At 37.7% G+C, this 18,393-nt stretch overlaps 1 protein-coding gene across 2 annotated transcripts in view; it reads right to left on the bottom strand.

Moving 5' to 3' along the window:
- Positions 1 to 18,393, bottom strand: part of HOMER1 (homer scaffold protein 1) — a 97,838-nt gene that overhangs the window by 10,044 nt on the left and 69,401 nt on the right. For both annotated transcript variants that reach the window (XM_042028865.1, XM_042028864.1), the window contains exons 6-7: positions 14,070 to 14,226; positions 864 to 974 (exon numbers count right to left, since the gene is read on the bottom strand). In XM_042028865.1, the coding sequence (XP_041884799.1) occupies positions 864 to 974; positions 14,070 to 14,226 (268 nt within the window). The remainder of the gene's footprint in view (positions 1 to 863; positions 975 to 14,069; positions 14,227 to 18,393) is intronic.

Genomic DNA, 18,393 nt, shown 5'->3' with positions numbered 1-18,393 from the left:
TAATCTATTAAGTATGAGGGAGTTTGGAAAAGGTTTTGATCCATTTTGAGAGGATATTGTGTAATGACTGTGCCTCTCCTGCATCCTCCTTGGCAACATCTCACAGCACTGAGGGAAGGCCTGGCAAGACACACTGTCCCTCCAAGCATACACACCAGTGCCCACGGTATATTACATGGGGCAAATAATCCTTCCTATGCAACTGCATCCACCTTCTTTTTCCATCCATAAAGGGGTGATTCTTGATCCTTCTATGGCACAGATATGCTTTCCTCTAGGACCTTTGCCAGTGCAAGTGTTACTCCAATTCCTTTTATTTTCTTGCTGCTGGTCCAGGCAAAGGCACATGGCACAATACATCAAGTTCCAGGCTGGGGGCTTGGCATGCGTTTAAGGAAAATGCTGATCTTATGGACCATAAAGGTCAGCTCTATTAACAGATTGTGAAAAATAGACTGGCTGGACAAAGGCATTGATCTACTACTTGTTTCAAACCCTATTCTCCAGAAAAAAAAGAAAGCATGCTTACATCACCTTCCTTTCTTAGGGAGTCTGGACTGCATCAGTGTGATGATTGGCCTGTGGAAACCACTTATGACTTACTTTTGCAAATAAGTTTGCTTTCGGTAAAAGCAAACAAAAATATTATACTTTTTTTATTGTTATGCAGATACCCAGCTCTATATCGGACTGATGTAATTATATAAATGAAAAATACTAACAATTTCAAAGAAGATGAAAAAAAATTCTCTTTGTAACCTTTCTAGTAAATAATTCAGTATCTAGCAGACATAACAAGCGTAATACTGAAAGACTTCAGAAATGATGTAATAGAAAAGCCAAAAATAAATGTTAGCAGATACCTCTTCTTTTTTCTTCAGTGTAGACTCTAACTCCTGTATTGTCTGGTTTAATTCTGTTTTATGTGTGTGGACTGCATTGGCTTGACTGCTCACACACTCTAGCTCAGTCACCTGTTGAAATAAGTAGAAGAAACACACATAGAATAAATTCCAACATATTCAAGGTACTATTACTTCTTTGCAACAATAGCTGCCTTTCAAATACACCCTAACTTCTGGATGACTTATGTTAATTAAAATGGTGAAGGTATTCTTACAAAGTTAGCATAACATTCCAAAATATATTGTTACATAAGTGGTTGCTATGAATTCCTGGAAATAAAAAAAATTATTTGTTACAGGCTGAAAAAAACATTAATTAAGACTTATACTAATTATTGAAAGTTTTAAGAAAGTTCTGAATTACCATTTCAAACAGTAATGGCTTGATGACTAAACACAGATGTCTGTCTAACTAACCTCTCCACCTAACACTTTTTAATGTTCTATCACCTTACTAAGCCACAATGTTCACACATTTCCTAGAAAGCCAATTAACATTTCACAGCATCACTTTCTGACTCTGCATCAACAGTGTAATAGCAGACACTCAGCCACCAAAGCACAGCTGCCAACTTCTAACTTTCCCTAGTAATGGAGCTCATCTCTCAGTCACAAAGACAACAGCTAGTGTCACAATTTGGATTTGCTCAGTTCCCCTTTTATTAGCAGAGAGCAAGCATGTTCCATCTGCCCTTGGATAAGTTAAGACACCTGGAAGTGGTATGCACTTTTGTTTTATTTTCCATGACTGGTGGTCATCTGGTCAAGGCTTTCTGCTCAAAATACAGCCTATTTTGAGGTCACATTTGCTTGCTTAGGGTCTTGCCCAGTCAAGAACCCTTTGCTATCAAGCAAAGATGTGACAGTTCTGACATTGAGGGTTGATTAACAGCTCTAGCTCCTTCCTAGTTTTGCTGGAACTGTCAAACTCATTCACCCCTTTCACCTTCAGCCCTTCCAATGTTTAACTTAAACATTTCCAAGCTTTCCTGCTAAGATGTTGAATGGTAACTTCCAAGAAGACAATCTCTCTTTTAAAGCTGTTGCACGCAGCAAGACCCTCTGGCCCTTACCAAGCACCAGCACAGAATGCTCAATTGCAAAGCCTCAACTGGAGAGACAAACGCAAGCCCAGTCCCCAAACTACCACTGTGCTAGAACCTCATGCCTTGAAGCAAGCCTGCAGAGGTCTCTCATCCTGTAACTAAGGAAGCACTTGGACTCCCACTGTTCTCCACATGGTTTCCTCTTGGCTGGTACACGCAGAGGGGATGTATGTATTGGTGCAAGCTTGGAATCCAAGGGGCTGATGAATTGAACTGTTGGATGAAATGTTACTGTTCTAGGTTGCATCTATTACTGTTGGTTAAAAACACCTCCTGCAGCAGCCCTGCCAGGTGCACAGCTCACATGAATACTCCCAAGTACACTCTGGTCCACACTAACTCAACACACTTATTGAAATTGCTTAAGCAAACACAGATGATTATTCTTAAGCAGAACAGGCCGTGCTCCCCCACAAACATTCTTGCCAACAGAGGCAACTGTTCTCAGAAGGACAATTAATTACCAGCACTAAAAGGGCTATGGTGCCTTACTCTAGTCCAGTTTTTCTCTGGGCAAACATCCATCTCTTACTGCTTGTGCAAGAAATTAATGTTCAACTGTTTTGTTTACTGTGATTAAAAAAATCAGTAAGTTGGGAAGAAAAAGAACAAACTCAATTAAAAAACTGGGTTACTTTAATCAGTCTTATTCAAATGCCCATTCCTACAGAGATCTAAAAAGATGTTAAATATCTTCATGTTTTTTATCTTCTTGAATGCACCTATAAAGAAGAAAAGCATATTGTGACCCTTTCAAAAAGATCTGTAGAGTAAGACGGGCTGGAAAACGATGTGTTATAAAGAATATGCAATTGAAAACAGAAGAAACAAAAGATAAAGCTCTAGGCAAAAATCTGGATAGCATTTACTTGTTCTGTTTCTTGCTTCAAATTGCATTTAATTTTCTCATGACCAGTGGTCCAAAAATCATTACAAGTAACTGTTTATGCATTACACACAGAAGGGGGCATAAAAGGAAGTTAAAGTGCTTTAGCCTGACCCTCCCACGAGCTATTTGCAGGCATACCTCCTCACTCAGTGTTTCAGGTTTAAAAGCAAGGCTCAATCAATCCTTCAAACCCTTGCACAGCAGTATTGAGCAATGTACCTGTGATTACACCTCATTTTGAGTACAGAATTCAGACTGAAAGAACAGTCTTTGAACAGTAACTGGCTAAACAAAGTTCTACTATTGTGCTATCCTAAGACTGCACCAACTTGCATATCTGAAAATATTTATAACTGTGGCTTCGTATTTGAGACTAAAAAAGAAAAAAGGTACTGTTCTTAGCCTCTGTTTCTTTATTTTGCATTTATCATCCAGGTAAGGATTGCATGTAAGGAAAATATTCGGAAAGGGCTTTTTAGTGACTATTTAGTTTGCAAACTCTTCTAGCACATGGATGGCACTATGCTTAACTGCTTACTTCAGTGTGAAATGCATCAGCTGAAGTAGGACAGCAAGGCAACTTCTTCTGGTAGAGCCTAGATCCTCCTAGCAGAGGCCATTCTAGAGTTTTCTGAAAATTTTAGTCCAGGGCCAACAACCTATAAATGCAGGAGGATTCCAGGCAGAGGTTTTCATGGCAGCAGAGAGCTAATACACTGGGCTGCTGGGAAGAGGGGAGGAGTGAAGCTTCAAGCCACTTAACACAACAAGGAGTAACAGCCTTGGTGTGAGCTTAAGACAGTGACTGCCCAAAGCTTCAGAAAACTGAAAAGACTCTGAAGAAAATCCTGACCACAGAAAACTACTTCACAAGTGGAGACTTCAGGTAGAGAGAGGCAAAGAAGTGGGAGTGACACAAATATTTCAAGTAGTGACCTGCCCCCATACTGACTGAATGATTCTGTGCTGTGTTTGCTCCAGCTGGATTCAAACCACTTTCTTGAGATGAATTGTACAATTCAGTACCAACAGATCGTGAAATTACTTTAAAACTACATACAGAAATTATTTCAGCTTCTACAGAAAGGCAAAGCAAGACAAATTAGAACACAGAGTGCATCACACAAGTGTAGAATAATTTGGGTTGGAGAAGACCCTTAAGATCAGTCTAACAGTTAACCCAGCACTGCCAACTCCACCACTAAGCCACATCTCCAAGTACCACATCTACATGTCTCTCAAATACCTCCAAGGACAGTGAATATACCACTTCCCTGGACGGCCTGTTCCAATGTTTGACAACCCTTTCTGTGAAGAAATTTTTCCTACAAACTAAAGTAAAACTGGCACAACTCAAGGCCATTTCCTCTGGTCCAGTAGCTTGTTACTCAGGAGAAGTGATGGACCCCCAACTCCCTACAGCCACCTTTCAGGCAGCTGTAGAGAGTGATAAGGTCCCCTCTGAGTCTCCTCCAGGCTAAACACCCCCCAGCTCCCTCAGCTGCTTCTCACAGGACTTATACTCCAGACCCTTCACCAGTTCTGTTGCTCTTCTCTGAACACACTCCAGCATCAAAATGACCTTTCTGAACTAAGGGGCCCAAAACTGAACACAGGATTTGAGGTGTGGCCTCACCACTGCCAAGTACAGGGGGACAATCCCTGCCCTGGTCCTGCTGGCCATACCATTGCTGATCCAGGCCAGGATGCCATTGGCCTTCTTGGCCACCTGGGCACACCCTGGCTCACGTTCAGTCGCTGTCACCAGCACCCCCAGGTCCTTTTCCTGTGGGCAGCTTTGCAGCCACTCTGCCCCAGCCTGTGGCACTGCCTGGGGTTGTTGTGACCCAAGAGCAGGACCTGGCACTGGCCCTTGTTGAACCTCACACCATCGGCCTCAGCCCATGATCCAGCCTGTCCAGATCCCTCTGCAGAGCCTTCCTGCCCTCCAGCAGATCAGCACTCTCACCCAGCTTGGTGTCATCTGCAAACTGACTGAGGGTGCACTCCATGAGATCATCAGTGAAGATCCCAAATAGAACTGGCCCCAGTACTGAGCCCTGGGAAACAGCACCTGTGACCAAACACCAGCTGGATGTATCTCCACTCACCACCACTCTCTGGGCTTGGCCATCCAGACAATTTTTTACCCATATTAGCAACATATATTCAGTGTGGCCATAGCCTGTTTTCAATACCTGATACTACTAATTTGTTATTTCTATAATGCATTTTTCTCCCTTTTATTTACTGCAGAATGCAATATTCAAGGTTTACTAGCCCAAGCCAAAGTGCAGAATGCTCACATGCAAGACTGAATTTAAGTATTAATTACGTATTTTTAACCGATTAAGTTACATCCCTAAACAGATCGTAACTATGACTGTGACAGAATTATCCCATCAATAATTGCAGATGAACCTCCCATGAAGAAAAAAGAGCCCTTTCCTTTCCATGAGGAGAAGAGAAAAGCTATTTCATGGGTCAGCAAAACTGTGAATAACTGCATAAAGTTTCACATAATTTATGCAGAGAAAACTTCTCTGTTCTTAATGGTAGACAGTAAGAAGTACAACAGCATGCAACAAGCTAATCATAAAAAATATTCCATTGTAGCCTTCAAGAATAAAAATATCTGGAATGATTTTTGGTGTTAAGAAATGTGAAAATGCAGAAAACAAGGAAAACTGCTTTTCAAGGCTGATGCTAAAAGAACAAAAAGCACACAATGGTATTATTCATATAAATCACTTCTGACAGGAAATTAATTATTGTAGTTTTCCAAGATTTACCCATAGATAAAATCATAACATGGGGGTGAGTGTTGTGCACTACCAGCAATTTATTACTTTTTTCAACAGAGAAAACAGTTAGAAGATTTTGCTGAAAAGGACACATTTTTCTCTGTGGGCAGTGATGCCTTAAGCCATGGAAATACCAATATGTTTTCCACAGTTACTCATTTCTATACAGATGAAAGAGGAATAACCTATCATCTGCTTGATTTTTGTGAAGAAAGTAATGGAACTGCAGTAGGAGTCTTTGAAAATATATCAAGTTTACCAGAACTGATGATTTCAGTTTCCAGCATGCAGTATTATTTGCAATTGATAAGGTAATACTAAATTCAGAGCACATCCCCTTCCCTACAATCTAATTAGCAAATACTTTTTCCAGTCACCTGGCCAGTTCATGAAACATATGCAATGGCAAACACTGTACAGGTATCATGCTTCAATCCTGAGGATCTAAATCCAGTAATTTTCTAATTCTCCTGCAGGGTTTTAGTATTATAGGATGTATTTCATTCTGCAAGCTTTAACTATGTAAACATCTTGTCACATGCCTCCACCAAGCCTGTGTTTTAGAGCTTGCAGATAAATGTATCTTAACACTTTTCTTAGGATTTTCTAGAAATAAGAAGATGGGGGATGAAAGAGCACTTCTGTGAAAACTTTTTTTTTTTTATTAGCCAGTCACTTAGTTGGTGGTTTGTTGGGTGTTTTTTTCCAATTTATTGTCTTGTATATGACACATTCAGTGAAAGTGAATTCCTAGAAAAAAACCCCTAACAAAACAGTCTTGGGTCCTAAATGCAAATCTTCTCTAAAAATAAATTAAGGCAAACTGAAAAAGACCAAAAAGATTTCAATTCACCATGGATTTAGGCAAATTCACATTTTGATTCAAGGAATATAACCTGATACAGCTGCTCTGACTGAAAAGAAGCCATCTTTTTAGTAAAGTGTAATTATCAACCAAGGGTTGAATCTTTGTAAATGCTAGGTGGATTATCTGTATTAGGTAGGAATCATGCACACAAAAGGAGATTAAACTATGTGCTGGATTTCATAATTCTTCTCCTAAGAAATGCTCTGATAATCTGAAGACTGACAACACATACCATTTCAAAAATAATACAGCACTTATGATAGCTGAAATGGATATTCTGGAGGCAAAAATGTGAGGAAAAACCCAACATATTGTCTGAGATAAAATGCTTGTATTTTTTTCCTCTCATATCCCCTAATGCCATGCAAAGAAGGTGGTCATCTATTTTCATTGTAAACAGAAAGTACGAAGCTGCTATCTAACCACATTGCTAATTACAGCATCTTAAGAAGAAGAGGATACTTGGTTAACTTTTTTCTTTAATCAATCAAACCTAATTTATTCAAAAATTATTCAAAGCTAAATTTGAATTGTTTAATAGGAGGGACACAGCCTTAAAGAGAGAATGACAAGAGATAGACATCACATAAAAAAAGGTGCATTACCAATAGTTTTTTGGATCAGAATCCATTCATAAATTTCTTGTTATCATCTTTTCTGTCTTCTTCCTTCATATTTTTGCTCTTAGATAATGTTCTTCCTTGGGCATATAAAACCAAACAGTTCTCTATAGTAGTCACAGGGCTGCTAATAAGACTTCTCAGCAAATATGAAGTCCATGATATGGGCTCCAATTCAGCAGGCAACTTCATCACATCACATTTGCATGTCCAAAATTTAGTTTTGGCTATTCAAGTATTAATGCAGCTGATGGAAATGTGGAGGTGACTTCTAAAGGGTCTGCAAAGATTTTCTATAGATAATCTAAACAGATGGTATATACAGCATTCCGTACCTCTTGTGAACTTTAACAAGTGCTTTTACAGACTGTCATTTTCTTTAAGTGACACAGAAACCATCCAATAAAATGAACATGGTTTTATTTTGGTATGCTCATGCAATTTTTTAATATCCATTTTAAAATTCTTTTAACTTTACTTTTTTAAGTAAAATCATGGGCCATTATTTGTCAGGTGGTTTTAATAACTATGTAAGATATCTCACACTTATTTCATTCACTGAATGAAAGAGACAAAACACAATAGCCTAATTTTATCTTATTTTCTGGGAAATTCTGGTAAAATTACAAGCTAGAATTCAAGAGTTTACTTCTCTGTTCTTTCATGAATGCCCAGGAGCTTGATCACTTCCCTTCATCTATTTTTATCTTAGGTTTCTTTTCCTGAAGATGAGTGATCTTCAAGGACTGCAGCTCTTATTATTATGCACTGATGTTATTACTTTGTGCTATTGCCCAGTGTCATAGGATGATTTACTTTAGCAGATAGCGTGCATGAAAAAAAGTAATCATTTTCTTTTTTAACATGACAAAGACAGAACTTTGGGTTACTTTCCATAATTTATATCATCATTCAATCCTTTCCTCTTTGTGGTATCAGGATTAATGTTAGGGCCAATGCTATTCTATTTGTCTGAAGTAGCTTACTTCACAGTTTTTCTTTCTGTTACTGAGCTGTTCTAAACTCATGAATCCCTTTTGATGTCAAAAAGCTATGCAAGGTGTGTAGGAGTGCTCACCAGCCCCATTTAAGGGAAATTTTTTGTTTTTTCTGAGCAGATTAGAGAAGGCTGAGAGCTCCAAGTTAAGCTCGTGACCGGGCATCATATTTTCCTAGAATTATGTCTTTGTATTTGAGAGGGAAAAACCCATACCCCATTTAGCAAACTTCTGAAAAATAAACTGTCTGACAAATATCAAAGTATGGTATTTCTGAATTAAGCTTAGAATATATCAGGAGAAAGCACAAAACTTTGATTTGCTTAGTATGTTTCACTCAGCCACACTGAATGTGTATTCTGTTTTATCTCAGCTCTAGACATTATTAAGGCAGAGAACAAATGGAAGAAAGAAGATAAAGGCCTCAAATAAAGCAAACAAATGCAGGTTAACATGAAAAACTGAACTGATAGATGAGTAAACCTTGTACTTATTCAGCGATGGCAAAAAATAAGTGAAATTAATTTCAAAAATGCAATCGAAATTAAAGAAAGGGGCATTTTAGCTTTGCTTCGTATTTTGAAGTAGCAAACTGTGATACACAGAAAAAATCTCTTCTCCTCAAATTTGAAAACAATTACAGAGTAAAAAGTGTTGGTTTAAATTAACTTAAAAGTACTTCAAAATCAAAGATTACAACAAATACTGCACCAGACAAAAGACCCTGTTTACCACAGTGAACGGAAAAAATAGAAGATAAATAATGAGATACAATGTAAAATAAAAGGATGGTTATAAATAAAACATGATGAATTTCATACTGTAGAAAAAGTATTATAAGAAGTCAACTAGTAAGACAGTATTCACAATAATTCTTTTTAATATAAAGCAGAAAGTATTTATGTAAATAACACTAATTATATGGCAATTTTTAGAAAGAAGAAACTAAAAATAGAAATAGTAATGCAAAGAGTGCTAATCAATATCTGTTACATTCCCACATACCCCTAATTTGATAGAGGATAGAGTTTGCTGTACCTTGCAGACAGATGACTAGGGCACCAAAACTTGTACATAAACATAAAGCATGTAAGTAGTGAATACCACAATTACATGTATAAACCACCACATTATCATAAATTATTCAATTGAGCTAAATATATCAGCTGATATTGGCAGTATCAGTCTTGATTTTGGAGGCTGGTCTATGTTATACAAGACTATGATCTTGTAAGTGAGCATAGCCCCCAATGCATATAATATTTACACATTCTCCAGTGGGCAAGATGTCATGACAGTCAATTCTTTATGAAACAACTACATTACAACTAAGCATGAAAACGAATTTCCAATTTTTTATTTCTCCTTTAAATCACCTATTGTATTCATTTTTCTAAAAATATGGTCCCATTTTATTTCTGAACTGGCAACATATACAAGTTGCAGCATGGCAAATTTCAATCATATATTAGGAAAAATAATTTGGCAAAGGTGGTCTGTTGGTGGTCAACGGTGTCATTTGGAATGGGCTGCCCATATTGGCTGTGGGAACTTCATGTTTTGAGACATGATTCACAGCTTCAAAGCTGGCCCTAATTTCAGTGGAGGATTGATCAGATAACATCCAAAATTTATTTTCATGCTAAATTATTCTGTGATTCTATGAAATAGGGATGAAGTTCATTTCCTCTGACTAGAAATATGCGTACAGGACTGTCTATATGTCTACCCTATACATAAAGACGACCACTTAGACAAGTAACCTTAGACAGTTTTCTTCAGAGTGGGACACTTACTCTTCATGCTTTTGTCTATACAAGAACTACTAGAAAAAAAGTTGACTATCTTAGACTGTGAGAGACTGAAACTGTTAGTGGGTAAACATTGCTAAAATCATTGGAGGGCTTTTGCGCACTATAGCAAACTGCAAAGAAGCAGCTGTTCATCTGTGATCACTGAAGCCCACCCCTTCCCAAATACATCTACTAACTGGAGTTTGGACTGTGACTGGAATTTGAGGTCAGATAAAGGGGTGCTGTTGTCCAATCATCCCAGATCTGGGGAGAAGAATATATCCACAAGTAATACTGGAATGCTAAAGTCTCAGACATTCAGGGGGCACTTTGCGATGTGCAAATTCCCACCCAGGTGCAGAGGGCTGCTGGGGAAGTATCAGGGACATTCACATGTGCCTGAAGAGGTTCATCTTCGCCGGTGGGCCATAATGGGTCATACTGAACTAAACTGCCGTGCCATAATAGGCAGCTGTAACACTCAGACCATCAAAGACTCCTGAAGTATCTAGTGACTCACACTACTGCATCATCCAGTGTAAACCTCTCCACCCCAGGGGAGGTACTGGGCATTCTCACCTGAATCTGAGCATATAAAACTCATGAAATCTTTGAGTTCTGTGGGCTTTCCCCATCCTCGATGGACCAACATCTTCACTGCGAGTAACAGATATCAAAATTGTACCAAGTCTCCTTTCTGGATCCAACGGGGGGGGAAACTGACTATAAATCTTTCTATGTTTGCCCTTTTTTTCTTTTTCCTTAAGCATTTTTAAAGTGCTATTTTTATACTTCGATATTGCTATGTTACTACAGATAATGACAACTAAAATGGCTACATAGCTGTTTTCCTTCCCAACCAAATGGTTATTAAACAAACTATATATATATTTACAGACCCTGACTATTCAGTGTCGTTTCAGTCTAATCTGCCCCAAGGGATTTATTAGCAAGAACCTGGGCTACCCTTGCCTTCTAAGGCAGGACGTAATATAGACTTGATATGTAACTTACACATAATCTCAGGTGAGATGAATTCCAGTTTGGGGAGCATTTTTTGAATCAACTGCAGCTACTGGTTTATACTGAACAGATAAACTGCACAGAAAGACAGCACAAGACAGGGACTGAACACTGCTTGCTACCACATGTACTGTAACCAACAGTCTCCATATCTGCCATTTCAACAGCACATTTTTATCTGTGTAAGAAAGAAGCAGCATCTGACTTGCAGTTTCTTTTTGAAGTGAGGCACTAATTTAATTTGAAAGATCAGCCAGGTTAGAAGAGTTCTTTTATTGCACTGCACTGTATGGTAACAGATTGAGATTGAATTTTTTTTTAATACTACATGCATTTTTTTGCCTAGACATTTCAATTTATTGGGTTAGCCAAGTTTACATTTTTCTAAAAGCAATTCCAACAGAGGGCAGTACTCCCAATGAACTACCCTGTTGTAATTTACTGGCATTCCCAGAGAGAGGTAGGCATGGCACATTCCTATATTCTTTGTGAGATATCAAGCAACCCTGAGGTCACGGATTACAGAATCATTTAATAAAGATATGTAAACAGTGATCAAGAGAGCACAGTGTAGATGATACCCTGCTATAGATTTTGTGTTTTCTCAGAAATACAAAATAATTGCAGGAAATTTGCTGAGAAAAAGTTATGAAAATCATCAGCTGTTAATGAATGTAGCCTCAAAGACTTGATTACTACTCTTAAATGTAGTATCATATAAAAGCAAAATGACATGCTAAAAACTCCTATATTCATTAATTTTATTTTCATTGATTTTATTTTCCAATAACAGGTTTTAAATAAGATTTGACCAAGAGTGGGAGTAACATCAAAAAAAAAAAAAAAAAAAAAAGGGGGGGATCTTTGCCTGTCTTGTCTGGTTGAGTCTCCCAGGGCAAACACAGCTGCTGTTGTTGTACGTTACTTTTCTTTCTTAGGTAAGGATTGTATTGTGTCAGCTTTGCAACACAAGCTGTTAGTACATTTTACTAGGAAGAACGCTACCTTATTATGTCCATATTTTACAAATGAGTTCTTCACATTAAAGCCTATCTAATGTTCAAATTCCCCTGAACATTTGTACTGTAGTAATTTTAATACAAGGCTGTAATTTAAATAATTTTATCAACAGTGGCTGTTATCATATCATATATTCACAAGCCTGGAGCACAGGCTACAACTCCCACTTTTCCAGATGAGAAGCTTAAATGAGATGACAGAAAAAGTGACAGTCTCCCTCTGTACAAACACACATGACAAGCTTCTGCTTGACTGGAACATTTCTAAAGCAAAGTTTTGTCAGCAACTGCCAATTTCTTGAACTGAAAACACTTTGCAAAAAGCACCAGTCTTAATTACATTTCACGTGCTTTGTCCAGTCATCTCTGGCACACACAGTCACAGTCCATTGGAAATTGTTGTTTTTTCCTATCAAATCCTTTGCCTGGGACTTGAGGAGTGTTGTCTGCAAGTCAGTCTAGGTATAGGACATCCTCAGCAACTTGCCATTTCCCTAGGTTTCTTAAGCTTCGAGGTATTCCTGTTTCTCTTCCACATATCCTGGTCAGGCGTAGCCAACTGAATTTCTCACACCTCAGATGAGGTGTGAGAAATTCAGTTGGCCCGTATTACTCAGATGAGTAATACAGTATTATTCTTGGGACTACCTAAACACCCTCCAGTTAGACAAGTCCAGCAAAGGTCTGAAAGATGGATTTGGCAGGATTTGGCTAGCTGTAATTGCCATACCTTATTTTCTATAGGTCAGTACAGCATATAAAACCAAATTGATAGGTCTGCAATATTAACCCTTCTTTTTCAACATATTCATGAAGCTTGTTTACATGCATAAAATTGCAGTAGTTTATTTTGGGTTTTTTGCATTTTTTTCTTAAATGAGTATCACAAAATCATAGAGATGGCCTTGGTTGGAACAGACCTTAAAGATCATCTTGTTCCAACCTCCCCTGCCATGGGCAGGGCCGCCTTCCACTAGACCAGGTTGTTCAAAGCCCCATCCAACCTGGCCTTGGACACTTCCAGGGATGGGGCATCCACAGCTTCTCAGGGCAACCTGTTCCTGTGCCTCATCATCCTCACAGTAAAGAATTTCTTCCTAACATGTAATCCGAATCTACCACCTTTCAGTTTGAAGCCACTCCCCTTGTTCTATCACTACATGCCCTTGTAAATAGTACCACTCCAGTGTTAAGTACATCTCCTTGATATTTTTCTAAGCTAATTTTTATTAACAAAAGTGATAAAGCTTCATCAAAGACATCTTTCCTTCACACATGTTACTCATGCCTTCACTTTGCAGAGAAATGTGCCCTAAGCTATGACAAATTCACATGGATAAAGGTTGATAGATTATACAATATAGAGAGTTATGTGTGCAAAGAGAAGAGAAATTAGATATTGAATACTTGTTTCATAACTTAGTCTTCAACTTTGCTTGTTTTATTCCTTTCCTCAAACATTGTCCTTCCTTCCCCCACTGGGAACTAACTTCTGGTTTGCCAAACAACCTCTGCAAAATTTGCTATGAAGGGAACAGGACCCAGTCCCTTCTGCACAGTAATAGTTGCAGATCTCAACTTGCATATAGTGTCCTTGGCTTTCAGTTGTGTTTGTGTTGCTCAGGGTCCTTCGTGTTCAAGGAGGAGAGTAAGCTGTTTATCTTTGTTATACGAGGACACTACAATGAGGTTTCTTGAACTTACAGATTTGATGTCAAGCTTCTGAGGGCTTAAATGCAAAAGGGACTAGACTTCAACGCTATGGAGAATGTCATGAAACAGATGTGGAGGCATCAAATGAAGAGTGAAAGCTGCCAAACATGTCATAATGTTTGATAACTTCTTGCAAAAATAACTTTTGCAGAAAAAGAACTCCTACAAAGCAAATAATTTCCAACTGGAGGAAATGCTTTAAAGAAATCATTAATTTCTGTCTCAAAGATTAACCTAAAGCTGCAACAGTAAACCTGCTTTACTTGAAAATGAGAGAATACAGTCACCAGAACTTTCATCTCACGGATCCTGGCCATTTGCCTTGACTTACCCGCTTATGAAGACGTTCTGCTTCCTCCTGATATGCAGCAAGTTGCTGTTTCCATTGTTTCACATTGGCAGTGGACTCCAGCAGGGCTGCTGTGAGCTTGGCGTTATTACCCTTGAGTGTGGCCAGTTCTGCCTCCCAATGCTTGCTGATTGTCGAACTACACAGACAGAATGATAATGGTCAGAACCCCCAAATCTCTTCTTTTATACTTCTTAAAAGCCTTACAAAATTATTTCATACCCAGCAAAAAGAGAATTACTCAAAAAAAAATTACATGACTGAATAACCAAATGAGAGAGTCCAAATGCTCAAATCATCAAAACTATAAATTAAGAAAATATAGGTATAGCATTATTGGAAAACAACATCTACTTTCACAGTTCAACAGGGTATATTTATAAATAAAATAATAAAGTTTATGAAATCTATGTCAGCTTCCCAAAAGCAACAGCATGCAATTCGAGAATATGTATACAATTAGTCACTCTTTTGAAATATGCATATTGAATGAAAGTGCTTTCTTAATCTACTACTTTGTTAAATATATTGTAGGAAAATATTTGTCATTGGCTTGATTAATGAGAGCAAATCAAGTGCTTTGGAAGTACAGCCTTGTTGTCTTAATGTAAGTCTTCCATCCCTGAAATATACTTTCTTTATTAAATACCATATTTAACTTGTAATTGCAAATGCAAAGATCTTGAATTTCATAATACTGTTAATATATTTTTCCTCACAAATATCAGCAAAGAGAGTAGAGATCAAGTAGGATGGATATACTACTGCTTTATTTCAAAGTGGAAGCTGATGTTGAGGTTTACTGAAGTAGCTTATAGAGGAAAATTCCTGCTTACAATTTAGTTGTTCTCTTAGCAAACACAGGGCTTTAATTTTCACAGGTAATTAGTTTGCTATAATCTACATACCATATCCTTACACTCAGTATGCAAGGGAAAAGTATGTCAGACGCATCAGGTGAATGCATTATATGCAAACAGCTCATTAATGTGTACTCATATAATGCCAACAGCATGTGAGGTGTATACCTACATGGACAATACATACAGAAAAGAATTCATTTTGTCTAATTAGCTCACTATTAAAGGCATAATTGAAAACCAAAGATCTATAACTCTGACCAAAATGATATTGTATGAAGAATTATTATAATATGATTATATATTTTAAATATATATGTTATTATTATTAAATTAATTATAATTCATTATGATTTTGCATGTAAGTTTATAGATTTATCCGAACTTTGTACACCTGTATATTGAAATATTCTGCCATCATTTTGTCCACTTAGTTTCTTTCTTCCACTTCCTGCATATGCAAAGTCCATCCCATCAAAGCATATTTTAAAAACATTATGATTCCTATAAATGTTCCTTAGGTGTTCAAAATAAACCAGACACAAGCGAACATTCATTACGTATTCAGACCATGTATACTGTGTCACTAAAATATTGTATCTGATTCTTCTGTGCTCCAGCATTTCCTTCCAAATGGTACTTTGTCCCCTTGAACAGGAATACATGTTCCTCCAGAAGAGGAATATGCTCTAGAATTCAGTGATAAAACTAATTAGAAGTTCACTACTGGAAACTTCAGATCTTAAAGGACTAAACTAAAATAATGATGATCCTACTTCACTGGGGAACACAGACTCACATATCCAAGAAGATAAGCATAAATTTCTGTAACCATGTGTACTCTTCTGTTCCTCTAATCAGATTTAAGTTTCACTTACAATAGCCCAGGAGATCAACAAATTGTATTAAAAGAATGCTCAAAATATCTAGTTCTAGTTATTATATTCATACTTCCTTCACAATGAATGTTCTGATCTGACAAAAAAATATCCAATCCAGTAGTTTGATGCAAGTGTGTTCCATTTAGCAGTCCTGCAGGACTACTGGCAACTACTAGCTACTAGCAAATAGTTTATATGTGACACTGATACTTGCTTACAAAATGTGCCTTACTACTCATCTTTGCCCTCAGAAGATACATGCACACAAACTGATGTAACACAGCTGTATCTGAGACAGTCAAGGGCTGAGAACTCTTTGATCATTTGTTATCCTAAAGAAGTGAAAGGATTTTTCTTTACTCTAATAAGGCGTATATCCACAACGATACCCTTCTAATCCACAAAGAACCCAGAAGTCAGACCCTCAGGTAGTGATGAGTAATAATGTGAGGGTGATTTGTGGTGTGTATCACTTTCACCTTTGCCTGGTGCCCCTACTACAGTGCGTCCCAAGAAAATAGCCAGGAGCTTTTAGGTTATTCCTTGTATAATGGAATGTCAGTATGAAATATGAAGCATGTATTTTCTATTACTGCTATGGTTACCCTAGTTCAAAAGCTGTAAGGTTTCTTTGGATCTGGTTATTTTTCAATTGGTCATTCTCAACAGGAATGCATCAGTTTTGTTTCTCAACTGTATTCTTTTTCCCTAAGCGATCTACATAGTGGGTAGGAACGTTCCTGTTGTAATGCAGGTGCGACTTGTTTGTAGCATATCCTGGGGTTTTTCTATGAATAATTCTTACTGTATCTTCTACAGATTCTACTACAGTTCCATAAAATGGAAACATATTACTTAAACTAGTCTAGTTCTCTATCTGGTAATATACAATGACTTCCTAACTATTTAGACTTACCCTTTTTCCTCTTAATGGATATCATACTGGGAAACACAGTCTCAAAGGTGTGGATTTTTTTGTTTCAGAAAATCAAAATTTGATTAAAATAGCCCATAACCAGTCCTGACTGTTCTGACTTTCTTTTCTCAAATACTTTCTTGAGATTTAAAAAAAAGAAAAGGAAAGTAAAACCAACAAAGAATATAATTAAATTATGTTCTGTGGATTCGTTTGGTTAAAACTGGATTTAAATTAATTATGTTAGAACCAGACAAAAGCACACTTACAGCAGGCTGTTCTTAGGTTAGACTGAGAGTATCTACATTGAAGCCTGTATGTGTAGAGCTACGCTGGTTCAAATTTACCAACCCTTCCTTACCTGTTGAGGAAACACTGGGAAACATATGATTCAGATACAATGAAATTCTCCCTTGGAGGAGGAGATGCTGTGGCTAACCCCTGTGAAAGGGAACACACAGATCCAGAAGATGGACACATGGAAAGTCCAAAGGGGTCCCAAAAACTGCTAAAGCACGTGACCAGAATTTTGATGGTGGAACAGGTGCACTGCAGTCCTTTGGGAGAGGTACAGGAGACCTGCACATCCTCTTTCTCTCTAAAACCTTTTACTTAATTCCTGTCTGAAAGGAATTGATTTTGCCCTCACTGCATTAGATTCTGTCACAGAAAATACATACACAGCCCTGACAGGTTGTCTTAACAGTTGTAAATATCTAAACCTAATCTGAATCATCCCTCATGTGTTCTGAGACGATGTGCTCTACAAAGCACTTGAAATATGAACACTTACTCAGCGATCACACTGATCCAAACAGTGTAATTTCTACCGGAGCACTCTTCCAGCTCTGCACTGTGGTGCAAAGCTGTATATAGACACTGGGGGACACACAGTCATACATACTTGCAATCCTGTGGTGCAAGAATTCAACCTGCATACATGTTTTGTTTTCTTCTGAAAGCCATCCGTCCCTTTGCTGGCAGTGTCATAATTTTAACACTTATTTCTTGAAACCTGTCAGAATTAACATCACTGACTGCCTGACAAATCCAAAGTTTCAAGACAGTCCTTCAAAAAAAGAAACATCCTTAACACTTGGGCTTGTTGCCTGTTTTTCAGCATGAAAAGCTACACCAAAATTTTAAAAATACCCTAATAGAGAATAAAGCCTGGTCATTTCCCTTGTGAAACTTCAGAACATCTGAAAACACAAGGAAAAGTTGTTCTGCATAAATCCCATTGGTGCCAAATACAAGAGAAAAGGATCCTCTAAAGGATAATAGCAAAATATGAGTTTTATTTGCTCAACTATCATGCTAATACAGAAAAAAAAAAAAAAAAAAAGCTTTCCTAGTAGAGGTTAGGGCAATGACAAGCCTTCATGGGATCTCAAGCACCCTTTAGTGAGCAAAAGGTCAAAACTCTCCTGAATCTCTGATCCTTGGTTTTCACCACGGTGTCTAGTATATGCATAACATCAGATGTGTCCACAGTCAGAACACCACATGGTGGCCCACTGTCAAGGCAAAGGATTCAAAATCAAATATTTAACATCTGTGACATCCAGTAATTCAATCACTTTCAGAAAACACTTATAGAAAAACTGCTGGCTGGTACCACACAGCCTAACTGTGATACCCTCTGAAAA

This window comes from Corvus kubaryi, unplaced genomic scaffold (genome assembly GCF_017639235.1).
Source record: "Corvus kubaryi isolate FWS band 111438036 unplaced genomic scaffold, C.kubaryi_AGA036_p1.0 37308, whole genome shotgun sequence".
NCBI classification, from domain to species: Eukaryota; Metazoa; Chordata; class Aves; order Passeriformes; family Corvidae; genus Corvus; species Corvus kubaryi.
Note: the sequence above shows the minus strand (reverse complement) of the source record. Positions and strands in the feature narration are given on the sequence as shown.